Source organism: Penicillium brevicompactum, assembly GCF_028827555.1.
Source record: "Penicillium brevicompactum strain IBT 35665 chromosome Unknown utg000005l_segment0_segment0, whole genome shotgun sequence".
Taxonomy (NCBI): Eukaryota; Fungi; Ascomycota; class Eurotiomycetes; order Eurotiales; family Aspergillaceae; genus Penicillium; species Penicillium brevicompactum.
Genome location: NW_026623208.1, coordinates 4,344,594 through 4,371,876, shown reverse-complemented (window position 1 = coordinate 4,371,876; position 27,283 = coordinate 4,344,594). Strand labels below are relative to the sequence as shown.

Genomic DNA, 27,283 nt, shown 5'->3' with positions numbered 1-27,283 from the left:
CTCAGAAGGCGAGTAATGATACGAGAAAACTCATACTTAGAAAGTAGGAAGTGACAAAGGAAACGAATACGTAGTAAAAGAATCCTTGAATATCCGAGCATCGGGATAAAGCTACAACTTCTACACTTCAGTCTATGAAGAGCATTTCCAAGGTAAAAACCTTAGGAGCAGCCATCTGGAAGACCTAACCAATTTCAAAAGCACAGTCGCTAGTTCTCATTAAATACTCATCTAGAGTCACAGCATATCCACCGGGGATGGGGTTGGTGCCAGCTCGCCAGGTTGAACGGTCCGTGGCCCATCCAAGGAACTTTCAGCACCCTCTTCTAACCCACGGGCTACCAAATCCGTAAAGTCCACGCCCACTTCCATCAGCAGAGCAGCATGCTCGTGCACAATATCCAGACATTTCTGCCAGACAGATGTACCACGTTGCACGCTGCTGAGTTGTCGATTGAGGAGGGCATTGAAGCCGTCGAGATGATGCTTCGCCCAGCGAATGCAGGAGCTGCTCATTGCGCTGGAGAAGCATTGCTGATAGGTGCCGACGGTATTCTTGATGAGATTGAAGTAGACGTAGGAGATCTGGAAGATGTAGAGAGGCAGGTCGCCTTCGAATATACAGGCTCTGCGGAATGTTAGTAAAATGAGTTAAAGCTAGATTTGTGGAGGTGAACGAACCGAATGCGCTGGGCGATCACGTCGGATCGCGCCTTCAGGTAAGTCTCGCGAGCCTGGTCTTCGAACCCCAACCTGGCCAACCAGGTGATATGAGTCTTGGTGGCCGTCGGGAATGACTGCTTGTCCACCAGTGCCCTTGAAAGAATACCAGCCAGCCGGGTTGCGCGCCCATCAACCTTGACATTGATGACGTCCTGTGCGATACTGTTGCCCTTGAGGCCCTTTGCCAGTTTGCGTAGCCGCTCAATGCTGTACACAGAAGCCTCAAATCGCTGCAGAGCAATGTCCATATCGAGCTCATCAACCTGTCCCTCGACCCATCGAAGATTCTGTTGTTTTCCATCCACATCAATGCGTAGATCGGACTTGTCCCGTGGCGTATCATTTATATCCAAGGACTCTCGCTTTTTCTTCTGATGGGACATGTGTCTGTTAGCGAGATATCCGTATCCCTCCAATGGCATGCCGGCCCCCTCGGATTCAGATCTCATAGTTCGGCGGAGGTCCTCAACAGTCTTGCGGAACGTTGCAAGGAGCTCTTGCTTGGCCGATGTGCTCTCATGGCGGTATGTAAAAGGCTTGTTTCCCACGCGAATGCTGAGCGATCTCCCAATTCCCCGATCCATGGCCTCTTCGCGGGCAGTTCCAGTCCCCAGATTGGCCGCGAGGTCAATCATGTCAATGTCGCTAAGAGGCCAGCAGGACTCTGCAACTAGCCTTGTGGGGACAGGTCCACGGTGGTTGGAGTTGTTTTGGTCAACACGCATGCGCTTTTTCGAAGCCACAAGTAAATGGTCATTCAACAGCACGATATGAACGACACGTCGTGGCTTCCAGGTGGCCGAGTCCAGCTCGACCCAATTACCCGTTTCCAAGACAATGTGCCGCCCTGGAACCGCTGGCAGCCATTTTTGCGATCCTTCCACAGTCTTCCACAACGTTTGTAGCTGGACGCTCCACATACTCTCAAGGTTGGCGACTGAGCTGCGATTGGCATTCCGCTTCGGGAACGAATCTTCCATCGGGGACATCGGGTTAGGTGTATTTCCCACACTTGTTTGTCCGAGAGCAGTAGTAAGTTCCGCCATGAGTGTACGAAGGGTCCGCATTTCGTCCTTCAGCTTCTCGGCCTCTTTACTGATTTTGATAAATTGGGTACGATTCTGGTACACATTCTGCTGCAGGTCGGTGGATGTGCGGTTCTTCACTTTGCGAAGACTCTCCTGGTACTTTTGGATCTCCTCCTCCGATGCGTTGGCGAGAAGACTGGCGACATCTGTGATTGAGAGTCTTGGGTTAGCTGGAGTTACCCCACCGCGGGGAGGATTGAACATTTACATCGATCAACAGGGAGACTGGGATCGCGCAAAACATTAAGATCAACCGTCGGCGCTGGTGAGTTTGAATCTGCCGGTGATGGCTGCCTCGGAACGGACGGCGGTGCTAACCCACCGATTCCACCAGGCACTTGCGTAGGAAGCGCGGGAACAGGGGGAGCGCTAGCATCAAACTCTGGCGCTGCAAATCGAGTCGAGTATCTCCGTTTGACCAAGTCCGACGTTGCGTCGCTCTGGGGCGCCCGCTCACGAGTGGGGACGGGCTCCTCTGGCGATCTGGTGTTTGGGGGAGAGGACCAGAGATTGGCTTGGGGGCACTGATCTGAGGACGCCGACGTCGAGACTTGCTCCTCAAAGTAAGACCACGACCTTCCATGTTGCAATTGGTATAATGATCCAAACAGGTGGAGGGCGAGGTGTGCCGGGGAGAGACAAGATGACGATGCGCGTGTGAAGGCGGTGGACACGGGTACATCTGCGGACCCCAAAAACAATTTTGTTAAACTCTTCATCACCATACATTCATCTCATCATTAATAACTACAAAATGGCCTTCCGCAACACTGCTATCATTGCCGGCACGGTTCTTACCGGAGTCCTCGGTATGCACCTCTCGTTTCATGCCCGTCCGACTCGGGTGCAGTCGCTAACCTGTCATCAGCCTACGCCGTCTACTTCGATCATAAGCGTCAAAGTGACCCTAACTTCCGCAAGTCCCTGAAGAAGAACAACAAGAAGGTCGAAATTAGCGTCAAGCAACAACAAGAAGCCGAAGGTCACGCCCGAGTCGCTGAGCTGAAGAACGCGCTCGAGTCAGTGAAGAAGAACGGTGAACTCCCCACAGGCCTCGAGGAGAAGGAGGCCTACTTCATGGAGCAGGTCGCAAAGGGAGAGTCCCTTTGTGCTTCCGAGGGTGCCGAGAACGAAGCCGCGATCTCCTTCTGGAAGGCATTGAAGGTTTACCCTCAGCCCCAGGTAAGACCCCATCTGTCTCCTTCATCACACTTGACACATCCTAACACATTCCATCACAGGACCTTATGGGTATCTATGAGCGCACAGTTCCCGGAAACATCCTGGAAATCCTCGCCGAGCTTATCGCCCTCGACGCTGGCGCACCCGCTGCTTCCAAGCCCAGCGCTGACGACAACATCGAGTAATGTGTCGACAATTACCTTTCACAACTTGTATTTTAGACCCATGGAATTCTCAAATCTGTACGGAGTACTATATAATTTATTCTGGGCCACCAGCGCATCAACAGCCCATGACCTGATGGATGAAAAAGAGCGATATGGATAAGCGGTGTCATGTAGATAGGATGGATTGTGACCTGCCTCGGTTTCGGTTTCTTGACGAAATTCATGTAGCGCAAATAACCAATCTATGAACGTGATCAAGTTCTCTTTCCAAGGTTACTTCCAAGATTAGCTTCCAAAATTACGAGGTCTCTGTCAGGTGGCCTCCTTCGTATGAAGGTCAATATATGGTATGCTATGAGTACGTCGATACCTTTATACGAAGTACTTGGGAGCGGTTTTTTTGACATCTTTCCAACGTTGTCAGTAGTTCTTTTTGCCCTGGAGATTGACTTCGGCCCTGGACCTCGGGAATGCCCAGGTGGATTTCTAATTAAGCATGATTGGAAACAAACTTAGTTTAATTCGCCAATACTGGTGCTTTCAATACTTTGTATGGCCGATGAGATCGTGAATCAGTAGACTATCTCGAGCAAAACTTCACATGGCATATATCGATTGCATTAAGGTTGATGCTCAGTACCCCTCTGCTGGGTTCAACTCCACCCTGAGCCTAATAGGTGCGCCATGAGGACTACAGATTTAGAACCTCGTTCCGGCTCTCTCTCGAAGGCCTCAGTCCTTCATCACACAGTCGCAAAATTCATTCACGTCTAATTGGCACTTTATGAATACTCATACCGAAGTCGAGTTGACAAAATTCGTCGAGCTCCAGTCAGAAGCAAACTGCGAATGATGAAAGGTCAATATCCACACGGATAAAAAGGTCAAGCAAGAATCTGACCAGGTTGGTTGTTAACTCACATTCCAGGCATCGATTCGCAGTACCTTCAGGTTCCCGTTAGATGGAAGCCCGGATGTCAGTACGCCAATGGCTTTATTTCAAGAAATCATGTCAGAAACAGATCATTCTGGAGATTACTCGGAATATGAACTCACCAAGAACATTGTTCAGCCAGTAGTATTTGGGACTTCCTGTTTCGAATATCAAACGAAGATGTAAATGGCCATCAGGGGCCTTGGGTCCAGCAGTCTGAATGAATATATCCGCTCCATCGTCGGTGCGAAGATTGTATCGAGTATCAGCTGAGAAAATGTTGGTTCGGGGATCAGTGAGACCCCAGTCAGCCCCAACATTTTCGATTTTGCCTACACATGACCTCAATTGTTAATTCGAGTTGTCCAGCACTTAAAAAGGGAAAATAGTCCATACCTGAAAGATGGGGTCCAGTGAAGTTTCCACCGACAATGGGGATAGCCTTTCTCTGCCCATGTGGTCCAATAGATGTATCCATTAGATCTCCTTCACATTCTACGAATGCCGTGTAGAGAAAAGAGAGCTCTGGGGCCGCTGGTGGACTTGCGACGACACCGGGCAGCCATGAGAAGCACGAAGCCATAGCCAGCAAGCCGGCTGCCCATCCTTGAGTGGAAGTTTGGTGCCACATTTTATTCTAGTGGTTTCAATTGAGCAAAATTGTACTAATCCAATTGTCCGATAGACAGAGGTCAATATGTAGCCATCCGGGAATACTTCGGATATTCCGAATAACTGCCGGCCCCCCGCATTAGAGGGCGCCATTACGTCGGTGATCTGCGGGGGAGCAAATGGTTCCCCTGAGAATTTACAGGGGTCTTGAAGATAATGTGGGCCTCGACATTGTGCCTAGGCACAGTCTCTTACTTGCCGGTTTTCCTACCCGGTCTCCAATGTTAGACGACCATAGACGACCATGTCGACTGCCTACTAAAGAGGCATGAAAGTCATAGCAAACGTTCTGAGGGCCGGCGACGCAAATCACTGGTAAATTTTAACAGATACCAGAGTTACACTGCGAAATAGTGTCGACTAAGATTCCCCAGCACCACTCAAGCAGAGAGTGAGCTGCAATTCGTGTCATCAAAGCCGCATTCCATTGATTTGTGTCAATCCATTAATTGTATCTGAGCAGGTCTTACGCGCTCAAGCTCTCGACGTATGTTGTTTTCGGTCATCAACATTGCTCGGTAACATTATAAAAGCCCATCTCTTCAAGTCTGGAACACCCAGCGAGGATCCTTGTCACCTTGGAACTCCCCCTCTGCATCACCCACGTCTCCCATCAGCGGCGACAGACCCTGAGCATCTCTAACACGCTCCTTTTCAACGTTCTCACGCTTCAAGACTTGCCACAGCACTCCCACAACCGCAATGTTGGCAACCAAGTAGCCAAGAGCAAAGCCATGACCCAGGAAATATCTCGGGGCACTTTCTGTGCGGTAAAGCTGTGTTCCAAGCACTGCGCCAAGGTTTCCAATGGAAATCTGCATGGCATTGGCAATGCAACGTTTTGTCTGACCCGACACATTGTTGGCTGGCCAGGATAACACAATGGCGACAGCTGGGTAGATACCCGCCGCGGCGAATATAGTTCCGACATAAGAAACCCCAGGGCGATGCTGCGATAGGAGCAAAATATATCCAATACATCCAAGAGCAGACGATCCCATGATGAATGGCGCACGACTGCGTGTCTTCTCAGACGCAACAGCAACACCGATAGTCAAGAAGAATGCCACTGCATATGGCGGCACAGAAAGAAGCTGGGCTTTCGCGGCAGAGTATCCAAGCTCCTTGATAATCGTAGGAAGGAAGAGAGACAAGGTATAAAGGGGCAGCGACATGGTGTGGAATCCAAGACCGTACAGCCAGACTTTGGGGTCCTTGAAAGCATCCTGCACAGCGGTCCAGGAGAACTCTTCATCACGCGTAGCATCATTGTCATTCTTGAGACGTAGCTGGATGAAGTCTCGCTCTTCGTTTGATAGGAACTCCGCTGTCGCTGGGTAGTTGTACACCCAGAAGTAGGCAATGATTGAGACGAGAACAGTCAGGAGTCCTTCCTATAATGATCACAAGTTATGTTAGTATGCATGCGAAGAAATGATAACTCGGCTGGTGATTCAAAAACATACAAGAATGAAAATCCACCTCCATCCCCTTAAGCTGCCCACGCCATCCATATGTGAGATTGCCTTCAGATATGTTAGCTGTGGTCATGAAAGTCAATTCTGCTGAAACATACCCAGGCCAAAATTCCACCAAAAGCACCCGCCAACGAGGCAGCACTGAAGAATAGAGCAACCCGGTAATGTTGCTCGTTTCTTTTGTACCACATTGACAGATAGAACACCACACCGGGGAACAGACCACTTTCTGCAACACCCAGAAAGAAACGAGAGGATAGATATCCGGAATAGTTCTGCACAATGCCCAGCAGTGTCGCAACTACACCCCAAACAAGGGTCAGTGTAGGGAGCCATATTCTCGGAGTTGTTTTCTTCAGCACGATCTATGCGGATTTAGCGACTGTCCAGGCTGGGATTTGAAAGATCAGTACAACTTACGTTGCAAGGAATTTCAAAAAGAACATATCCGATGAAGTACAAAGTCAAACCGGTCAGATATTGATCGCCCGCTATGTGTTGCCTGTTTAGCTTCGTTACATGAACAGTGGGTTTCGAACGTACACATATTAACATCGTCTGTCATTCCTTCTAGACGCGCATTTCCGACATTACTGCGATCTAGAAAGGACAAAAGATATAATATTGTGAGTGGTGGTAGCAAGCGATAATCTAGCTTGCGAAGTAACGCCTTCTCGTTGATACCTTTGAAGTCGGTAGACTCATTGGTATCAACCTCGCCAGTGCGGACGTCTTTCTCGGAAATCGAAGCCATAGTCCCTTTTGCCCTGCTTAAAGGATCTAGTGAGATAGGCGCGATGTGGAGGGTTGTAAAGCTGACGGTCAGCCATGACAGTGGTCCCGGCGTGGGTATATAACAGTCTGTAGCACATCATCTGCCAACTGCTGCACGCGAGAAAACAAAGTTAGAAAGAGTTACATCATATCCCGGCCGAGTAAGGACATGCAGAGAGACAAATGAGATTTCTGGTTTGGGGGGAAAGACGGGACAGAAGACAGGGACCAGAAGTATGAGCATTGTCTCCACCGGAATGACGAGATCGTGGGGTTTTCTTGGTGATTTTTGGCTACTTTTAGAGTTATTGCGACCGTCCACATAGTAATGCTGACATTTTGTTGGATTTCAAGTGGGTAAACAACATGGTAATATCTCCGCGGAATTGAAAATCAAATTTCATGTCGTGATGAGCTTGAGATGGGATTCCAATGCTCTCGTATACAGCGGTGCTGAATGCTGATTGGCTGACCCACAAGAGCTGGAAGCCCTGGAGTGGTGGGCCGTAGCGCCAGACGCGCGGGTACGACACGCCGGTTTGCTCCCCTCTCATCCCGATTCGGACACGCGCACCTTGCATCGACCCTTCTAAAATGTCTTCCATCGAAAATCAATTGGTCTATCAACCTCGGCCCGACCCATACAATGTTGCACTTGAAATTTCCCATTTCATCGACATCGACAAGCTCCGGGGATCCGAGAATTATGAAGAATGGCACCAAGCTATCCACTCCGCATTCCAACATTTTGGAGTGTGGGACATTGTGACGGGGTCTGAACAGCCTCTTCTCGCATGAGATCCTCCTGTCGAACAAGCCTACAAGAACTGGCAGCGACTCGACAAGAGCCTCAGCGCATTGCTGGGCATAACGGTGGATCGAGCGATCCTAGTCCAAATGCCTGAGAATGTCAGTGTCGATGCGATGTACGAGTTCCTGCGAACGAATTATCAACCAGATCCTGGCCCACAGTTTCCGGAACTGCTGAAGACACTCTCGCGTCTTCGACTCGAGAACTTCGCATCTGTCGATGACTACGGCCATATGTTCGTCACCACTCAGAACGAAATGGAAACCCTATGCCCTGGCAGAATTTCTAATGTCATGGTCAACACTCTTTTCCTGGACGGACTGGGGAAGGGCTGGGAGGAATTTAGAGAGACCATGATGGAGGAAGCTTCCGGGACGACTTTGATCTCCCTGATTGCCGATGCCAGAGACTTTGTGAAATTGTTCATTAAAGAGGACGAAGCACCGGCCCAGCCAACCAATACGCGTCGTGGACGGCCATACTGTGGGCACTGCAACATGATTGGGCACGTCCAGAAAGGTTGTTGGCGCATCGAGGGCAGATCCGAAGAAGAAATCAAGGTCATCTGGCGCACATTGCAAGAAGATCGACGCAAGAAGCAGCAAAAGAACGGAGGGCCCCTTGCCCGGCGAGTCACACGACCCCCGAGGACTCGCGGTGCGCCAAACAGAATTGCGAAATTCTAAGTCGTTTGCCGGTCTCATAACAACCTCATCCTAATGCATAAGCTACACGTTGCATCTCTTTATCATCTTTACTGGCGCCCTCACAGGCCCTGGGAAATCCGAGATGCGTGCTCTACCTTATCCGCCTTCATCCAACCAGCCACCAATATCGCTTATCCTTCCCCGGCTCCGTCTTCCATGATTGGACCAGCGTGGCAGGATCGTTTGCTGCCTGTTTGCGCCGAGTCTGATACGTCTTTTACGGGCCCTCCCTCACTATCACACACCAACGAGTGTCCATATCTCCGCGACTGATCTTCATGGGATCAATGGATCCAATTCGCGCGTGCTGGTCTGTATCCTGTATCCACTATGTAGAGACTCGATAGCTGCTTCTTTTGCATCGATCTCGCCTTATCTAACATAAATAAAGCCCAATGTCATGCAATGTTCGAAATAGAAGGCGCAAAGGGGGAGTCGAACAGGTGACGTTGACAAAAATATTCCACCATCTGGTCATACCAGATGGGCATATATTTTCTTTTCTACGAGACAAGAGGTGGGGCGCCAGTCCGGGCTGCCCTGAGGCTGCACCGCTAGGTTAGCCCACCTACTTGACAATATACCTATACCCTTATTGGCTTCTTGATCTTGCTTGATTACCCGATTAGGAAGCTATCTGGGACACCTCTGCGATGTTTGCTTCCCTGCACCTGATCTCTTGTGCACATGCTTGCTCCTGCATAGTTCTTGCTTCCAAGGTTTCTTTCTATCATTGCTTTGCTCGCGGACAAGACCTTCTTCCTTCATAAAGCTTTGTGAGCCTCAAAGAGCGCAAAGTCAGCAGTGGACTATAGTGGGTCCTCAAAATTTGATCCACCATGAGGCACACCTAGGCACCTCGGCACATTTCAAGCATGTCATCTCAGACCTGCTCATTCCAATGATATGATAGAAAAATTACTAGGTATGTTCTTTGCGATCTACAAGTACAAAGAGAAAAGCACAATATTTCAAGGTTGAAACTCTAAATCTGTGCTAGACCCATCTGTGCATCCCCGAACAATTTTCACAATTTTGAAGTTTACCTGGGCAAATACAATACAGAAAACTTCTAAGTAAATAGAGAAAGATGAAGATGAAGAATGAATTGAATTTGTATGTAGAAAGAGACCCCAAAAAGAGAAGAAACACCAAAACCAAAGAAAACGCCAAACACACACGCTAAACGCACACGACACGCAACACACGACACACATGACACATGACACATAACACGGGAATCACATATAATACACATATGGACATACACAGAACGGGGTCGTCAAATTCATGAAACGGAGATTCGTCTAATCTATACAGTTCACGTGGGTGGTCACGGAACTGCCTACAGGAGTATTGAAACAGAACGGGCATAACTTTTAAAAAGACAGAACAGGCCATGCAAGCAAATCCAAAGCGCCTTATCCCTTTTCCAAGTATGTAAGAGGTTGGAAAAGCGTCTATATTTAGGGCGCCAGGACGAGAGCGAGGAGAGCCATGCGGCAGTAGAGGCCGTAGCGCATCTGGAGAAAAGTTAGTGGGTAATTCAATGAGGGAGAGGGGATTGGCACATACCTGGCGGAAGTAAGCAGCCCGCTGGTCGAAGTCGACTTCCTCAGAGATCTCGGCGTTGCGAGGGAGAGGGTGCATGACGACCATGTGGCTCTTGGCGTGCTTGAGGAGAGCGTTGTCAATGACAAAGCTGTTCTTGAGACGCTCGTACTCGGAGAGGTCCTCGAAGCGCTCCTTCTGGACGCGGGTGGAGTACAGGATGTCGGAGCGGGCGACGATCTCGGGAGTGAGCTCCTCGGACTCGACGACGAGCTGGCCGGAGGCGACGAGCTGCTGGCGCACGTCCTCGGGGAGAGCGAGGGCCTTGGGGGCGACGAGCTGGATGCGGACATCGTAGAACTGCAGCAGCTTGATGAGGGAGTGGACGGGGCGGCCGAACTTGAGGTCACCAGTGAAGGTGATGGTCAAGCCGGTGACGGTGCCAAGCTCCTCACGGATGGTGAAGAGGTCCAGGAAGGCCTGGGTGGGGTGCTCAATGGAGCCGTTTCCACCGTTGATGACGGGAACCTGGGAGAACTTGGCAGCGATCTCAGTGCTGCTGGCCTCGGGGTGGCGGAGGACAACGGCATCACCGTAGCAGCCGAGGGTGCGGATGGTGTCCTGGAGGCTCTCACCCTTCTTGGTAGAAGAGTGCTCGGTGGCGATGGGGATGGTGCGTCCACCGAGGCGCTGCATGGCAGCGTCGAAGGAGGCAGAGGTGCGAGTGGAGGGCTCGTAGAAGAGGGTGGTCAAGACACGGCCCTTCAGGAGGTCAAGGACACCGTGGCGCTGAACACCAAGGCGCATCTCCTGAGCAACAGTGAAGAGCGTGTGCAGATCCGCGCGGGTGAACTGGTTCACGGACAGAACGTGCTTTCCACGGAAGGTAGAGCGGGCGAGGGTGTCAGCCAGCGAGGGGGAGATCTGCGAGGAGGCGGCAGCGTAGAGGGGAGGACCCAGCTCGCCGATGGAGGGGATAGCGTTGTCAAGAGTTCTGACGCGGCGGCCACCGGGGGTACCGGAGACAGAGGTGTGTCTGTCGAGAGAGCTCTCGGGGCGAACCATGGGGGTGGTGGGCTTCTGGAGAGGGGAGGTGGGGATGATACGGTGGGCAGACATGTCGTTACCCTTGGTGGCATCCTTGGTGATCTCGCCGTCGAGGCAAGAGGTCTTGCCCTGGAAGACGACACGCTGGACGGAGCCACGCATCACCTTGCCGTTGAACGGAGACCAGGCACCGCTCTGGAAAACGTAAGGGCGGTCAACCTCGACCTCAAGGGAGCTGTCGGCCTGGTCGTGCAGCTCGAAGATCTTCTTGGGGTTGTCGTAGAGACGAGTGGAGACGTCATCGACAGTCAAGCGACCCTCAGCAACGGCAGTGAAGAGCAGAGGGATGGCCTCAGCGATACCGGTCTCGGGGGTAGCCTCCTTACCAGCGAGCTGGTAGGGAACGCTGCCAATGGAGAAGATATCGATGGTGCTCAGGTGATCCCACAGAGCCTTCTGGTCCTCAGCGGTAGGCAGGGAGCTGCAGGCAGGGTAGTCATCCCGGGTGAGGAAGAGAGAGTAGATGGAAACATCGCAGGTAACCTTCAGGCCCTTCTCCTTGCTCAGAGCAATGAGGTTGATGTCCTCCTTGGAGGTAACACTCATGACGTGAATGTTACGGCTGTGGAGGCTGGCCAACAGCAGGATAGAAGCCAGATCAGTGCTCTTGGCATCGGTGATCAGAGGCTTGCTGGAAGGCCAGGCGCTGAAGTGGTTGGTGACGGTGGCGACCTTGTTGATGTTGCCCGACAGGTGGTTGAAGGGAATGAACAAGGAGCCAACCTCGCCGGTCATCTGCATGATCTGGTCGGAGTTGGTAGCGGTAGCGGCAACAGAGATGTTGAAGTCACAGAGGGCCTTGCCCTGAGCGTTCTGCTGGACAATCTTCAAGTCGCTGGCCTGGGTGACAGAGCTGTCAACACCAACGGGCATGACGCGGATCATGCTGAAGCCACCGGCAAGGGAAGCACGAGACACGGCCTGGAAGTCCTGGGAACCGAGCTTGGCAAGGTTGGGAACGAAGGCAGCGATGTTGATCAGACCGGGGAGGACAACAGTGCGGTGGCTGGTCTGGAAGTCAGAGGTGATGATCTCCAGAGGGAAGTGACGGGCAATAGCCTCGATCAGGATCTTCGCGTTCTTGACATTGGTGACCAGAGGAGTCTGGTAGTCAACAGCCATACGACGAGTGCGGTAACCCTTGGACATGTAGTTCGCAGGGCGACGGAAGCGGTTGTTGGAGGGCAAGTTGATGTACAGATCAATCAGGTTGTTGGACAAGTGCTGAGTCAGAGAGTACTCAGACTTCATGTCCTCCTCCTCGTGGTCGGTGAGGTGCTCAAGGTACTTGACATTGACACCGTTCTCCTTCAGGAAGTCAGCAGTACCAGCGGTGGCGAACAGGTTGTAGCCAAGCTGGGAAAGCTTCTGAATGGAGGGCAGCATCTCGAGCTTCTCCTTGTAGGCACCAATGGAGAACAAGATGTTGCGACGGGGAAGCTTGAAGCCAGTGGAGAGCAGACCCTTAAGGTATGCCTCGTACTTGTCACGACCGAAGGAAGCGACCTCACCAGTGGAAGCCATCTCGACACCGAGAACGGGATCAGCACCGGACAGACGAGAGAACGAGAACTGGGGAACCTTGACACCGACGTAGTCCTTGGGGACGGAGACAGGGGGTACTCCTGGAAGGGAATGCCGATCATGGCCTTGGTGGCCATCTCGATCAAGTCCACACCCATGACCTTGGACACGAAGGGGAAAGAACGGGAAGCACGAACGTTGCACTCAATGACCTTGATGTCGTTGTCCTTGGCAATGAACTGGATGTTGTAAGGACCAGTGACGTTCAGAGCGTTACCGATCTTGCGGGTAGCCTCCTCGATGCGGCGAACGGTCTCAGCACTCAGATCCTGGGGAGGCAGGATCAAAGTAGCGTCACCGGAGTGAACACCGGCGTTCTCGACGTGCTCGGAGATGAAGTGACCAACCATAACACCGTTGCGGGCGACAGCGTCCATCTCGATTTCCTTGGCGTTCTCAATGTACTTGGTGATAACGACAGGGTGCTCGCGAGAGACATCGGCAGCCTGGTTCAGGTAGCTGGCGAGATCGTGCTCGGAGTAGACAGTGTTCATGGCAGCACCAGAGAGAACGTAAGAGGGACGGACCAGCACGGGGTAGCCGACCTTGTCACAGAAGCCACGGGCCTCGTCAATGCTGGTCAGCTCCTTCCAAGCGGGCTGGTCAACCTCGATGCGGTCCAACATGCGAGAGAACTTGTAACGGTTCTCAGCACCGTCAATCATCTCAGGGGAGGTACCCAGGATGTTGACGTTCAGGCGGTGCAAAGGCAGAGCGATGTTGTTGGGGGTCTGACCACCCATGGACATGATAACACCGCTGGAGGTCTCCAGCTGGTAGATGTCGAGAACGGTCTCGAGGTTGATGTTCTCGAAGTACAGGCGGTCAGCCTCGTCGTAATCGGTACTGACAGTCTCGGGGTTGTAGTTGACCATGATGGTCTTGTGGCCCTGTTCGCGGAGCGTACGGATGGTACGCACGGAACACCAATCGAACTCGACGGAAGAACCAATACGGTAAACACCGGAACCGAGAACCATGATACCGTGATCATCGAAAGTCAGGTCGTGCTCGGAGGCATTGTAGGTGAGGTAGAGGTAGTTGGTCACGGCAGGGAACTCAGCAGCGACAGTATCGATCTGCTTGACAATGGGGGTAATACCGGCCTCAACACGCATGCGGCGAACAGCAAGCTCGTTAGAGTCCAAGAAGTTGGCGAGCTGGCGATCACAGAAACCAAGCTGCTTAGCCTGGCGGATCATAGGCAGAGGCACACTGGTGGCGTTGAAGGCAGACATGTTCTTGCCGAAGTCGTTAAGACCCTTAAGGCGAGACAAGAACCACTTGTCAATGTTGGTGAGCTTCCAGATCTCATCAACAGTGTAGCCAGCAGCCATGGCGTTAGCGATGGCGAACAGACGCTGGTCAGAGGGAGTCTGCAACTCGTTGTCGATAGACATGAGGGCATTGGTGGCGCTGAAACCAAGGTTGTGGAAATCAACGGAGCGAATAGCCTTCTGGATAGCTTCCTCGAAGGTACGACCAATGCTCATAACCTCACCAACAGACTTCATGGAAGAACCGAGCTGGGTGGAGACACGGGTGAACTTCTTAAGATCCCAGCGGGGGATCTTGACCACGCAGTAATCGAGCGAGGGTTCGAAGCAGGCGCAAGTGGACTTGGTCACGGAGTTCTTGATCTCGTTCAGGGGAATACCGAGACCCAGCTTGGCGGCAATGAAGGCAAGAGGGTATCCGGTAGCCTTGGAGGCGAGAGCGGAGGAACGGGACAGACGGGCGTTGACCTCAATAATGCAGTACTCCTTGGAGAAGGGGTTCAGGGCATATTGGATGTTACATTCACCGACAACACCAAGGTGACGAATGACGTTCACAGCGGTGGTACGGAGCATGTTGTAGTCCTCGTCGGAGAGGGTCTGGGAAGGAGCCACGACAATGGAGTCACCAGTGTGGATACCGAGGGGATCGAAGTTCTCCATGTTGCAGACAGTGATACAGTTGTCCTGGGCATCGCGGACAACCTCGTACTCGACTTCCTTCCAACCCTTCATACTGCGCTCGATCAAGACCTGGGGACTGACGGCAAGAGCCTTGGTGCAAAGCTCCTTCAATTCGTCCATGTTGTCGGCGAAACCACTGCCGAGACCACCAAGGGCGTAGGCGGCACGGACAATGACGGGGAAGCCAATGGCCTCGACAACCTGCAGGGACTCCTCAAGAGTGGAGGCGGAAGCAGACTTGGCACACTTCTCCTCAATGGAGTCCATGCTGCGAGCGAACAGCTCACGATCCTCGGTCGTGATGATGGTGTCAATGGGGGTACCGAGCACCTTGACGCCGAGACCCTCGAACTCATCCTTGAGCTGGATACCAACGGAGAGAGCGGTCTGACCACCGAAGGTAACGTAGATGGCATCGGGACGCTCGTGCTTGATGACCTTGCGCACGAAGTCGGCGTTGACAGGAAGGAAGTAGACCTTGTCAGCCAGACCCTTGGAGGTCTGAATGGTGGCAATGTTGGGGTTGATGAGAATGGTGTAAATACCCTCTTCCTTCAGAGCCTTGATGGCTTGACTACCGGAGTAATCGAACTCACCAGCCTGACCAATGCTGAGACCACCGGATCCAAGAACCAGGACCTTCTTGACCGAGACACGGGGAGCAGCCATGACGTTTTCAGCCTTGGTGCCACCGGGGAAAGAGACGGCCTTCTGGAGAGCCTCGGGGGAGGCGATGGTGGACTGGATGGTGTTGATGAAGACATCAAACAGGTACTCAGTGTCACGGGGACCGGGAGTGCTCTCGGGGTGGAACTGGACACTGAAGAAGGGACGGCTGGTGTGACGGATACCCTCGTTACTGCCATCGTTGGCGTTGACGAAGAGCTCCTCCCATCCGTTCTCCAGGCTAGTAGCATCGACGGCGTAACCGTGGTTCTGGGATGTGATGTGGCACTTTCCGGAGATCATGCTTGTGCAAGGAATGTTGTGACCACGGTTACCGAACTTCATCTTGGTGGTCTGGGCGCCCACGGAGCGAGCGATCAGCTGGTGACCGAGACAGATACCGAAGACGGGGACGCGGGCGTCCTTGAACATCTTGGTGAGGTTGTTGGTGGTGACGGTCAGAGTGGCGGGATCACCAGGACCGTTGGACACGAAGAGACCATCGTAGTCCTTTCCAGCGAGGGTGGGGAAGTCGTAGTCCCAGGGAACGACCAGGACCTCAACACCGCGAGCCAGAAGACAACGCAGCTGGTTGTACTTCATACCAACATCCAAGCAGAGCACACGCACTCCACGGCCGGAGGGGTGCTTGAGGGCGACGTTCGCGGGGGGTGTGAAGAGGCGGGGCTCACGGATGGAGACTGGAAAATTTTTGTCAGAAACTGATCCAATGGCAATCGCATCAATTCTGTCCTGTCAATTTGTTTACTCACCCTCAGCAACAAGGTTCTTGGTGTTGGGGTCCACCCATTGAGTCTCCTCGAAGTGTGACTTCCAGTTGGCACCAGCGGCACCAACGGCATCGGTGTCACCGGACTTTTGCAGCAGCATGCGACCCAGCATGCTACCGGTCTGACGCAGACGCTTGGTCAAGGCACGGGTGTCAACACCGTGCATGGCAGGAATGCCCTCGGACTTGAGCCATTGGCCGAGAGAAGACTTGGCCAAGTAGTGCGAGTAATCCTCACCGGCGTAGGATGCCACCACCAGCGCCGAGATGTGGATCTGACTGGACTCAAAGCGCTTGGGCAGGTCCTTCAGGAGCTCACACATTTCATCGTGAGCGGGCACACCGTAGTTACCCACGAGAGGGAAGGTGACGACCAGGATCTGGCCGCGGTATGAGGGGTCGGTGATGGACTCGGGGTAACCGACCATACCGGTCTGGAAGACCAATTCACCAGACACGCTCTTCTCCGCACCAAAGTTGTAACCCTGGTAGACGGTGCCATCGGCGAGCTCAAGGGCCGACAACCGGTCCGAACCACCTCGGACGGGAATGGAGGCGGGCTTGATCACACCGCTGACAGAATCCATGTTGGGCATTGTCTCTGGGAAACCCACAGAACCACCGAGTGTAGGGCTTGTAGGCAAAATTGAATCCTCCAAGGAATTGGCAGGCTGGGACATCGCAATGGAAGACGTGGGAGGGAAGAGGGTCCTCTCGAGGACGATTTCAGACGAGCAGGGTCCTCTAGTTCAGCATCTGCCAACAAGAGGTCTTTTTTGGGGGGATATAAGAAAAGAAAGAGTAAAAAAGAGAAGCACGCAAGAGGGAGTATAGATAAAAGCAAAAAGTAGAGTAGTGCTGCAACCAGCTGGTGGAGGGAGGAGGAGGAAAAAGTGAAGTTTGGCAGAAAATATTTTCGTGCATTTCGCATGACCCACTTCTGTTTTCGGTACATCCCCTCACCGCCGCAGAGATTTTTCGGTGCCATTGGCGCTTGAAGATCGATTATGAAGCTTTAGGTAGTATGTAGATATTATTTGTGATATCTGCGCAGAGTGTTGAAAGTCTCCAATCTACTTTTGTCTGTGCCATTGGACTCGATTTGCATCCCTCGAGGGCTCAAACGGTGTACATGCACGGGCATGCATATGACGCAAGGCCGATAACGGTATCGTATATAGTGTGTATGATATACGCCGATGGTAATATCTTAAGCATTTATAGTCTGCATGGTGTGTATAGTATGGTATACTGTGTTATAGTACGTAAAGTATCAGCCTTACCTATAGAGCAGATATGAGTCACGAACTGCTCTTCAGTACGGAGTATACAACTGTTAGTCACTCTTTATGGAGCGGAGAATTTGCTAATTAATTTTAGGATTTTAGTGCGTACCGAGCAAATCCCCACGTTAAGTACGGAGTACTCGGTGGCAAAAAAAGTACCTGTACCAAGTTTTGTTCCTTTCTACTACTCAACTGTGGTAATCTGCACAGTAAACAGACACTGCACTGTACTTCGTACTTGAACTGCATGATCCTCCAACCTTCTTCCACCCAATCACAGCTATCAACTCAGGGACTAAATCAAGGCGCAGAATGTATGCAACTGGTCACACAGACCATGACGTGGAGCTCAGATCTCGGCAGTAGAGCTGCTTGGACTAAATTAATCCCGCCCCAGCAGCCTCCGGGGCTTGTTTCGGACTTTGGTCATTTTTTGGGAACATATAGTGCTCTCCATTTCGGCATCGTCTGATCTTTAATCTCTTATCTTTTAATCTATTCCGTGCTTTTCACACTTCCCTTTTTCCAAGGTTCCTTTGTTCCCCGACTCCACCATGCTCTAAGATCTGATCGCACGGACACATACCTCGGTTATGAGAACATAAAAAGCACACCATGTTTGGTTCACTGCTTCGACCAAAGCTACAGCGCGGGCAGACGGAGCAGTCGCCCTTCTCTGCGTCGCCCTGGTTCCGCACGCAGAACCGACGCGTCCAAGCCGACGAGAGTAGCGACGATGCGCCAGAGCTACACGGAAATGACGAGGAAGATATGGACGAGGACTGGGAGGAAGAGGAAGATGGTCCCCTGGAATCGACCCCTCTCCTGCCTATGTTCTCGCCCTCACATCTGGGTAGGACTTTCTCCAAACAAAAGTACACAGTGGCAGACAGGAACTAACATCTCCCAGACGCGCTTCCCGTCTACAACATCACCCATGCCATCCGTCCATTGATTGCCTCCCGCTGCGAAACTACGTTAACATGGGACCAGCTACGCTCGCCGCAGGTCTCCCAGTTCCTGATCAAGCCCATTCTCCAGAAGATCATGTCCGCGCACTTCTCGCGCGCGACTCTCTACGCCCTGATGGCCAATTGTCTACAATTCGAGAAGGAAATGCATTCGAGTCCGGGAAACAGTGGCGCAAATCAGACGCGTGCGATGGTGAGTGAATTGCTCGCCATCAAATTGCTCAGGGAATACTCGACTCGCGAATTACTCGATGCCCTATCCTACGAATTCCACCCACTGCAGGGCCAAGACCCGTCTACGGCGCCGCCAGCGGGACCAAGGAAGCGAGTTGTGACTGCGCGTGTCTCATGCTTGGAAGTTGCAATCCGCGCGCAGGCAAAACGGTTCCTTGCTCACCCCGTTGTGGTGCAGCAGTTGGAAGCTATCTGGGCAGGCACGGTCGTGTTCCATTCTGCTGCGGACAATCTCCATCGGCGTGAGCCTACGGCGCAAGCTGGAAACCTTGACTATGGAACTTCCATGGATCGGAACCAGAATATTCCGACTGAACATAGCAATGGTACTCTTCGGCGCTCGGTGACACTTTATAACCCGCGTGAGGCATCATTGTTCAAGTTGTCGCGATTAAGGGTGCCCCGTTACCGACAGTTCCTCTCAACTCTATCGTATGCCGTGCTTCTGGGTCTGTTCTTGGCTGTCTTGAACCAACGCAGCCGTAGGATTACATCTCTGGAGGTCGTGTTCTGGTTCTGGAGCGCCGGGTTCATGCTTGATGAAGTGGTTGGTTTCAATGAGCAGGGATTCAGCCTCTATCTCATGAGCTTTTGGAATTTATTCGATCTGGGCATTCTGCTATTGCTCTTTGCATACTATTGTTTGAGGATCTATGGCACTTTCTTGACCTACCCTCGAAGTCAATTCATTGCCGACAAAGCTGTGAGCATATTTGCCGAAACCCGATTGCTCTGACCCCCATGCTAATCCATCGCAGTTTGATGTTCTTGCAGCTACAGCTCCATTGCTGTTTCCGAGGTTGTTCTCCATCTTGGATCACTACCGTTATTTCTCCCAGCTATTGATTGCATTCCGAATCATGGCCTCTGACTTAATCGCGGTTTTTGTTCTCATCGTCATCTCCTGTTCTGGATTTTTCATTGCTTTCCTCAACTTTGGTGACAATAAATCTCCCAAGGAGATCGCTTACGGCTTGTTCCAAATGTTGATGGGCTTTACGCCAACCGCGTGGGCAATGTGGGATGAGTACAATTTCCTGGGAAAGACAATTCTCACAGTCTTCCTATTCATCTGTCACTTCGTCGTCGTCACTATTCTCATCACAGTGTTGACCAACTCGTTCATGCGAATCGTCCAAAATGCCAATCAAGAACATCAATTCCTCTTTGCCGTTAACACCATCTCGATGGTGAAGTCCGATGCCTTGTTCTCATACGTGGCACCGACTAACGTCATCGCCTGGCTCGTGGCTCCATTCCGATTTACGATGCCTTTCCGAGATTTCATTCGTCTCAACCGGACTATCATAAAGATCACCCATTTGCCCATCTTATTCTCCATCTGTCTCTATGAGAAGGTCATTCTCAGTGCTCGCGTCGTGCAACCGATGGATCTGATTGAACCTACCTCTCAAAACAAAGTTCTAAATCGGGCCAAACAGTGGCCGCCTAGTCGTTTGCGTGGGTTCAGCACCAGGGCATCGCGTCTGGTGCGCGAGCCATCTGTTGCAACTTACCAAAAAGATCAAGCTTTGGAAGAAGTGTTCCGGCGACCATACGATGACCGCATTCGAGGACGGCCCGACACCATACATGAGGACCAGACAAATAACGTCATCAAGGACTGGATGCAAGAAGTTGGGTCTGGGCCAGCTGATGGGCCTGACGACGATGATTCTGCAGTCGGAGGTCGTCTCGGAATGCGCCTCAATCGGCCCAGCTTTCCTTTCAAGGCCAGATTGGCTAATCGCCCACGAAACTTCACGGAAACAACACGCTCAGTCGCATCAAATCCCGAAGATCGAACAAGTCGTGTTGTAAGCCCGGATGTTCGGCCTCGGCGCGCAAGACCTCCTATTTCGCCAGAGGAGAGACGGCAAATGTCGCATCATACAGATATGGAGGGCGATGACGAGTTGACGAGTAACGACGGCGACTCTGCAGATGAGAAGAACTCCGCTCCAGGGTCAGCAGGCGATACAGCAGACCGGTCCGAAGGCTCACAAAAGCGGTCCCCGAAGTTTTACAGCTCCCGTCCATCTACTGCAAAAGTCATATCACGCCGCAACAGCCCGACTCGTCGCCCCAGGCACAACCGAAATGCCTCCGGTGTGACCATGCTGTATAATCCCGTAGGCTCTCCAAACGAGGAAACAGAAGGTCGGGCTACACCCACTCGACCGGATACTGACTCATCTGATGGAGATAATCTACCTCTCGTCTCTACCTCAGTAGACCAAGGCACCATGAAGCGTCACGTTCTAGGCATATCCCGTTCTCGGAATAGCCAGCTCGGTCTAAACCACATGTCTGTCCCTGAGGTGGAGAGCATCTACCTCTCCGATCGACCCGCAGGGAAACGGCCCCGAGCCTCCCTTCTCTTCGACCTGGGCTCTGACCTAGGCGATAACAAGGCGGTGGCAGGTGGCTTCGCCGGCGCGATCCCATCGAGCTTCCAAACTCAAATGGGCTTTGGCGCAGCCGGTCTCCGTCGCGACGCCCCAAATCAAACCCAAGACATGCTCAGCAAATTGGTCCTAGCGCGCATGAACAACATCGAAGAGGGTTTCCGCGAGGTGATCAAAGAGGTCAAGGATCTGCGTCGCAGCGAGTCAAGTCGCAGCCCGAGCCGATCTGATGAGCCCCGTGGCCCGCGTGAAAAGAAGAAGCGCGACAAAAACTCCAAGAAACGGAGTCTCAATTCGGCTGGCAGTCCTGTGAAGGGTGATGGCCCCGGCGAAGGGGCCTCGCCATCTGTCTAAGCTTTCAAATACCGTGTACAAATATTTGTCAATGGATTCCAAGGTTGGAGAGGTCTTTTTCTTTATCACTACCTAATGTCTGCTCTCTAATGGCGTCACGATCTCGTTTTTGTGTATATTATCTTAGCTTGCGTGCATCCTGCCCAGGTGGGCAATACCGCGCTCAATTCACACAGCCTAGATGGATAACTCCCTATCCATCGACCATTTCACCCACGAATGTAATATGCCGCGCTATTCGGATTGCCTTCTTTCTTGATTATCCTAGCGTTTGTTGCGAAGTGTCCGGGCATCTTCCCCTTCATAGCTTCCTTGGTCCGTTCGCTTTGACTCTCCACTTCGGAACGACGCCAGTTCATGGCTATTCGCGAGCATGGCTCCTCGCCTCTGTGCCAAGAAGCGGAACATCAACCAGCTTCCACTCAGCATACCAAAGATACTGAACACGGCAAGATTGCGAAACCTGTATCGACACATTTCAAAGTCAACATCGTCCACGGGTATCCTGATATCCTGGTGGGCTCAGGCGGCTGACCTCATAGGCTTGGGACTTCGCCCAGCGGCCGTTGCTGCCATTGTGGCCATATTGCAACTTGAATTTTCTAGAAATATTCTCGACTTTCACTGGAGAAAGGCTTTGAGATAGCTAGTTCGTTGGTGTTGAAATTGCCCGTGGGCATAAGTGAAGTTCATTCCAAGGTTGCGCTATGTGTAGGTGAGCTTTGTGTATATATAACGCTGGGAGCCACCATGACATCGAGGTGAGCGCATTGCGCCACTTGCTTCCTACATCAGTCTTTCCGGAATCAGGGCTGAGTTTGGCGTAGATCTTGAGTATGTGAGGCGTTGCTTTATCATTTTGATATTCCTTGAAATACATATCACGAAGATATCATTTCTGCTTTAGATACATTGCCACGCGGTTGATCCAGTGCCTAAAAGGGAGTAATCCACATCCATCACAATGGGTATATATCACCTTTTCCATCAGGGCAACTTGTGTTCTGAATATTTTGAATTTGGTTTCATTGATACCACAAATAAACACCCCAGGAAAACACAAGAGACAAGATATGAGTGAACATGTGTGCTCTGTCCACGGCCCACGGGTGACGCAAATATCACCCGTTTATTTGTCTCGACTATTGGGCTCATTCCAAATTCGACGAGGGGCGTCCAAGGTTAGAGGGGAGCATTAACATAAACGCAAAAAACTTTGGAAGCTTGCGATTTTGCAGTGCCTCTCAACCTTGGAACCATCAACGTCGCACGACATATATGTCGCACCACCTCATTGACTGCGAAATCAGAGCACTCCCCAAGTGGTTGATTCATGGATGTTCTATTCAATCCATATTTCAACAATCATCTCTAAGCTTGAAACTATCTGGCTTCATATCCTGAAGACTTCCGAGGTCACCTCTCTATATCGCCTTGACTCTTTGTGCTGGACCCCAGTCTAACAGCCAGAATGGAGCTTCCACCTACCCTTCATGGGCAGTCAAGAGAGATGCCACTGCTTATGAAATATCCTTCAGAAAGTGACTCCGCAGACAACTCAGATCTTGAGTCTATCCCAGCCCTGAACCCTCCACCCCACCCTCTCGACGCCCCTTCAGAACGCCTCGAGGGCCTGCCTCATTCATCTCCATGGCATCCCAAACCCCCATTTCTACTATTGCTGCATGAAGCAGACACGCTGGTTTTCATTGACCCTTCCCCGGAGGTGATCCAAGCCAGACAACCATGCTCAACTCGGACAGTGCCCCACCGCATTCATAGCGAGAGGCTTCTGGCTACAGGGTCTACATATTTCCAGCATATGTTCAGCTCCAGTTACCAGACCAGGATCATAAACCAACGGGGTCTTCTCAATGGCCTTCCAGCTGGTATCAAATATGTTTTGGATCTGACACCTCCATTACTGGACGACGACGCACTTATTCTGCTGGCGGAGCTGTCATGCCCCAGGAGTGTTCGAGAGTGGGCGTCTAAGAAAGATATCTGGTCGCTACCCGACTCGTGCGTGGGAGGGGTTGATGAAATGGAAGCCGTTGGAGCATCCACATCCACTGTGCCTGTTGCACAGAATGCGGCACATCAACATGAACAAAAATGGGACAACTCCAGGGAAGAGGCTGATAATATCAATCCACAGTCAAGGAATTCGCGGATCAAAAGATTCCCCATGGAATACTCTCCTCAGCGTCACCGCGAGGGAATCAAACATATTCTTCATGTTTTGATGGGCCTGAATCCCACCCTGGACACCCCCTGCAAAATGTGGACGTTTTTCGGGCTTGCTAAATTCTTCGACGTGGTGACTGTCCCGGTCATAAGTGATCACATCATATCATGGTTCTACGAGCTTAACAATATCCGGTTCATCGAGCTCCACCCCGAAGTGGTTTACTGGGTGGCCTGTGGCACGAAGTCCGTTGAACTTTGCCGAGGAGCCTTTGCCGAGCTGGTAGGAGATGCAGCCTTGTTGTATCTTCTCCGAATGGCTGAGTTCACACCATCGAGAGGCATAGAGATGTTGACGTGGAATCCGGCGCGTGATGTTCTGGATGACGGCGAATTGCAACGTATCGAGTATGCGAGCCAGAGCTTTGGAGAATCCGTTATCCGCTGTTTTGCAGGGTTAGCTGGCACCAGAATGGACTGGATATACATTCTTCCTGAGTGCCAGAAACTCATTCATCATCTTACACTTCACTCTGAAGATCTTGGAATCATCGATCCAATTATCAACACACTGAAGGAGTACCTTCGTGATCAGATCTACGGATTACTGGCTGATGTCAGAGATACGAATCGTTCTTTCCATGCCGATTCCAGTGGAAGAAAATCCTTAGACCTGTACTACAGGTACATCGACAAGGTACCCGGCAAGGATTTTTACCTTCAGCGACTGATTGGCCAGGATTTCTGGACTCGACTGGGAAGCCTGGACCTGTACACGGAATCATTGATTCGCAAGGACTCTCACACCACAATTGCAGAAATTTTTCCTCGATCTTTGGCTTTATCTGGTGAAACCGACGCAATCATTCGACATGTGTCCCATACTGAATTATCTGAAGCATGTCGGGCGTTTAACCTATTGTCTCTTGAGAAAATTAGGTTACGTGAAATGCAAGAGGAAGAAGCTGTTCCACTTTTGGAAATGACGATCGTTGTTCGCCAAGCACAGATAAATGTTCAGAGAAGATTATCTCCCTTCTATGGGCCTATCTTGAACCCGATCCCAGCTCCTCACCCTTACCCGTGTCTTTCTGCCGCACTTCCCCAGCGACAGGATCCCATTAAAGACTATATTTTCAACGAGTGTGACTTCAGAGATCAAGCCGAGGCTTTTTTAACAGTCTACAGTGAGGAGCTGTTGAAAGTGCCGGATATTTCGGCCAGTCCACATGTCCTTGCGGATGTTCTCAGCTGTCTGACATACAATGAGTACCAATACCTCCCTCTATGGGCTGGTGGCAACGATGATGGAACGGGTGGTGTGTTTTCCGACCTAATGATCCCAAACGTGGATGCGGCGGAATTTTCAGGCCCCGGACTTGAGATGTATACTGGAAGCGTTGCATCCAGCAGTTCACTCATTGAGGTGGACGAAGACGACGATTCAAGCACCATTCGGGCTGCATCCCACCGTGCCACCAACAGTCACGCGTCGGATCTCATGTCAGTAGAGTCGATCAACTCCACGCAGGTTTCAGTGTGTCCCGAGCAACTCGACGAGGCCCAGTTGCAGCAATATGGACAGTTTGACGATGAGGGATCCGTGGATTTTGGCCTGACTACCGATGAAGAACTTGAGATACAATCAGACTGCACCTTGGTGGATGAGAGCTCCCCAATCCATGCAGGATTCTCCGAAGATATGGAAATGGACAGCAGCGATCAAGACAGTGGGGGGTTTGAATTCATTTGAGCGGTGCAAGTGGATGTCTACAGAACTTGGCTTTGGTTCGGGATATTACTTTCATATTGATGTTAAAGAAAGTTCAAGGTTCACGGATAACAATCAAAGGCGATCAATACACAATAGCTATACCCATCTCAATTTTACAGAGCATACCCCAGGCCTTTTTGCATCTATGTATTATCCATAGAGTTGTATAGTTGGAGGTCCACCAATCAGAACCGTTGAGGTCTTCTTAGCTGACTCAGTTTTCCGCGAACCCGCCTGGGCACTGACCTTGGGAGCTTCTCTACTCCGCATTACCAAAGGCTTCAACGTGGAGCTCTCTGTTACTCTTGTTGAGAAATTCATCTACCTGATCTAAGATTACACCCCCGCCGAACCTTGAATATCAACCTTCGATACCATCCTTCATCTTTCAAGTGCGCCCGGTGACATCATATCATGGCTTCATCTTCAAAGACGAGCTCTCTGCTCTAGTGAGTGACACTGTCTCAACCCAAAGGCCGAACGAGCCACCTGCAAAGCTTTTGATCAACTGACCTGTATTTTAGCTCTTGTATCGCCCATCGGACGACCATTCTAGCCGAACACTCCTCCCCAGGCACCTCATCAACCTCTGCCTCATCTCTGGCCTCCATCATCCTCCCGAAGATCAACCACGACAAGCCGCAGAAGCTCACTTTTACCCATGAACGTCTCTTCGTCCACTACATCGCCGACTCACCAACAGGAAACTCCGACGATGGCAACAGCAACGAGCCCAACTCACACGCACCCCTGAGCTTCATAGTCGTCGCATCCGCCGAGCAAGGCCGCCGCATCCCCTTCGCCTACCTACTTGAAATGAAGCGCAAGTTCCTGTCCACCTACCAACCTTCAAGTACCGAATTTTCTTCTTTGCCCGCCTACGGTTGCGCAGCCTTCAACAATGAGCTCCGTTCTCTTCTCCAAACATATAACACTGCCCCTCCAGCAGACTCGCTCGCATCGGCGCGGCGCGAGATCGACAGTGTTCGCGATATCATGACCGAGAATATTGATCGCGTTCTCGAGCGCGGGGAGCGTATTGATCTACTGGTTGATAAGACCGATCGACTTGGCGGAAGCGCGCACGATTTCCGAATGCGCAGCCGTGGACTACGGAGGAGGATGTGGTGGAAGAACACCAAGTTGATGATCATGATGGTAGTTGTGGTTATCTTCTTGCTTTATTTGTTCATTGGAATGGGATGCGGTTTGCCTGCGTGGGGGAAGTGTGTTGGCCATTAAAGCCCACATAATTGAACATTTAGCGAGCATGTCAGTTGTACTTATATTTGAACCATCTCTTTCTTTGCTGAGGCCTGGAACTTCTTGAAATGAGATGTATGGCGTTCCCTTTTGCTTCTTTGATTTCTTTCTATCTGGAAACTAGTTGACAGCCTCAGTTTGAAGGATGTACCTCACCATCAAACTCACTGCGTCCTTGCCCGAGGGCATCAGAGTGAGTCTGCAGGTCAGACAGAATCCACCAGCTTCCCAGTAGTTCTGCAATTCTCTCTTCGCCTCTGAAATACCTCTTCAATCATATGGTCCGTAAACGGGATTGACGAGGAGATAATTGGGCGTAAACGGAGATGATCTAGTCTCGACATCTATGTCAAGGTCTCGACTCTTCATGATTACGGTCCGAACTTCATTTAGTCCATAACAAGTGAATCTCTGAGAGTCGAAGAATCCGCAGTGGAACTAAGGATGGACCGACGGAGGGCCGAAGACAGAATTTAAACAGCTCGGTGGATCACGTGCCCGATTGGCTGTAGCGAATCAACTTCCTAATCTCAAACTCCACCGCGACGCGTTGTATGCCTCACCACACAAGAGCCCGCGTCGCGAGTTGGACTTCATGAGGAGTTGTGGCT

The 27,283-nt window shown here is 51.4% G+C and overlaps 11 protein-coding genes across 11 annotated transcripts; 6 read left to right on the top strand and 5 right to left on the bottom strand.

Moving 5' to 3' along the window:
• Nucleotides 1-237: 237 nt before the first annotated feature.
• Nucleotides 238-2,394, bottom strand: N7506_007517 (exocyst subunit EXO84; the record flags this gene model as incomplete). The annotated part of the gene is made up of 4 exons (XM_056956810.1): nucleotides 238-628; nucleotides 682-1,957; nucleotides 2,020-2,286; nucleotides 2,337-2,394. 4 exons carry the CDS (start codon nucleotides 2,392-2,394, stop codon nucleotides 238-240), a joined length of 1,992 nt encoding a protein of 663 aa, XP_056811144.1.
• A 171-nt stretch (nucleotides 2,395-2,565) lies between these two features.
• Nucleotides 2,566-3,178, top strand: N7506_007516 (TOM complex receptor protein TOM20; the record flags this gene model as incomplete). The annotated part of the gene is made up of 3 exons (XM_056956809.1): nucleotides 2,566-2,620; nucleotides 2,680-2,993; nucleotides 3,053-3,178. 3 exons carry the CDS (start codon nucleotides 2,566-2,568, stop codon nucleotides 3,176-3,178), a joined length of 495 nt encoding a protein of 164 aa, XP_056811143.1.
• Nucleotides 3,179-3,952: 774 nt separating this feature from the next.
• Nucleotides 3,953-4,725, bottom strand: N7506_007515 (DUF3237 domain-containing protein; the record flags this gene model as incomplete). Its single annotated transcript, XM_056956808.1, has 4 exons — nucleotides 3,953-4,003; nucleotides 4,082-4,152; nucleotides 4,217-4,426; nucleotides 4,491-4,725. 4 exons carry the CDS (start codon nucleotides 4,723-4,725, stop codon nucleotides 3,953-3,955), a joined length of 567 nt encoding a protein of 188 aa, XP_056811142.1.
• Nucleotides 4,726-5,308: 583 nt separating this feature from the next.
• On the bottom strand, nucleotides 5,309-6,998 carry N7506_007514 (allantoate permease family MFS transporter; the record flags this gene model as incomplete). The annotated part of the gene is made up of 5 exons (XM_056956807.1): nucleotides 5,309-6,160; nucleotides 6,233-6,292; nucleotides 6,343-6,609; nucleotides 6,665-6,735; nucleotides 6,788-6,998. The coding sequence occupies 5 exons, from the start codon at nucleotides 6,996-6,998 to the stop codon at nucleotides 5,309-5,311; spliced, it is 1,461 nt and encodes a 486-aa protein (XP_056811141.1).
• A 614-nt stretch (nucleotides 6,999-7,612) lies between these two features.
• N7506_007513 (uncharacterized protein) lies at nucleotides 7,613-7,816 on the top strand (the record flags this gene model as incomplete). Its single annotated transcript, XM_056956806.1, has 1 exon — nucleotides 7,613-7,816. One exon carries the CDS (start codon nucleotides 7,613-7,615, stop codon nucleotides 7,814-7,816), a length of 204 nt encoding a protein of 67 aa, XP_056811140.1.
• A 99-nt stretch (nucleotides 7,817-7,915) lies between these two features.
• N7506_007512 (uncharacterized protein) lies at nucleotides 7,916-8,515 on the top strand (the record flags this gene model as incomplete). The annotated part of the gene is made up of 1 exon (XM_056956805.1): nucleotides 7,916-8,515. The coding sequence occupies one exon, from the start codon at nucleotides 7,916-7,918 to the stop codon at nucleotides 8,513-8,515; it is 600 nt and encodes a 199-aa protein (XP_056811139.1).
• A 1,482-nt stretch (nucleotides 8,516-9,997) lies between these two features.
• N7506_007511 (bifunctional carbamoylphosphate synthetase/aspartate transcarbamylase) lies at nucleotides 9,998-16,875 on the bottom strand (the record flags this gene model as incomplete). The annotated part of the gene is given in 4 exon segments (XM_056956804.1): nucleotides 9,998-10,059; nucleotides 10,112-12,766; nucleotides 12,784-16,106; nucleotides 16,179-16,875. 4 exon segments carry the CDS (start codon nucleotides 16,873-16,875, stop codon nucleotides 10,003-10,005), a joined length of 6,732 nt encoding a protein of 2,243 aa, XP_056811138.1. The 3' UTR covers nucleotides 9,998-10,002.
• Nucleotides 16,876-18,096: 1,221 nt separating this feature from the next.
• On the top strand, nucleotides 18,097-21,448 carry N7506_007510 (uncharacterized protein; the record flags this gene model as incomplete). The annotated part of the gene is made up of 3 exons (XM_056956803.1): nucleotides 18,097-18,334; nucleotides 18,392-19,389; nucleotides 19,445-21,448. The coding sequence occupies 3 exons, from the start codon at nucleotides 18,097-18,099 to the stop codon at nucleotides 21,446-21,448; spliced, it is 3,240 nt and encodes a 1,079-aa protein (XP_056811137.1).
• A 264-nt stretch (nucleotides 21,449-21,712) lies between these two features.
• N7506_007509 (uncharacterized protein) lies at nucleotides 21,713-22,024 on the bottom strand (the record flags this gene model as incomplete). The annotated part of the gene is made up of 2 exons (XM_056956802.1): nucleotides 21,713-21,911; nucleotides 21,984-22,024. The coding sequence occupies 2 exons, from the start codon at nucleotides 22,022-22,024 to the stop codon at nucleotides 21,713-21,715; spliced, it is 240 nt and encodes a 79-aa protein (XP_056811136.1).
• An 895-nt stretch (nucleotides 22,025-22,919) lies between these two features.
• N7506_007508 (uncharacterized protein) lies at nucleotides 22,920-25,388 on the top strand (the record flags this gene model as incomplete). The annotated part of the gene is made up of 1 exon (XM_056956801.1): nucleotides 22,920-25,388. One exon carries the CDS (start codon nucleotides 22,920-22,922, stop codon nucleotides 25,386-25,388), a length of 2,469 nt encoding a protein of 822 aa, XP_056811135.1.
• A 435-nt stretch (nucleotides 25,389-25,823) lies between these two features.
• N7506_007507 (synaptobrevin family protein) lies at nucleotides 25,824-26,651 on the top strand (the record flags this gene model as incomplete). The annotated part of the gene is made up of 2 exons (XM_056956800.1): nucleotides 25,824-25,858; nucleotides 25,934-26,651. The coding sequence occupies 2 exons, from the start codon at nucleotides 25,824-25,826 to the stop codon at nucleotides 26,649-26,651; spliced, it is 753 nt and encodes a 250-aa protein (XP_056811134.1).
• Nucleotides 26,652-27,283: the final 632 nt, after the last annotated feature.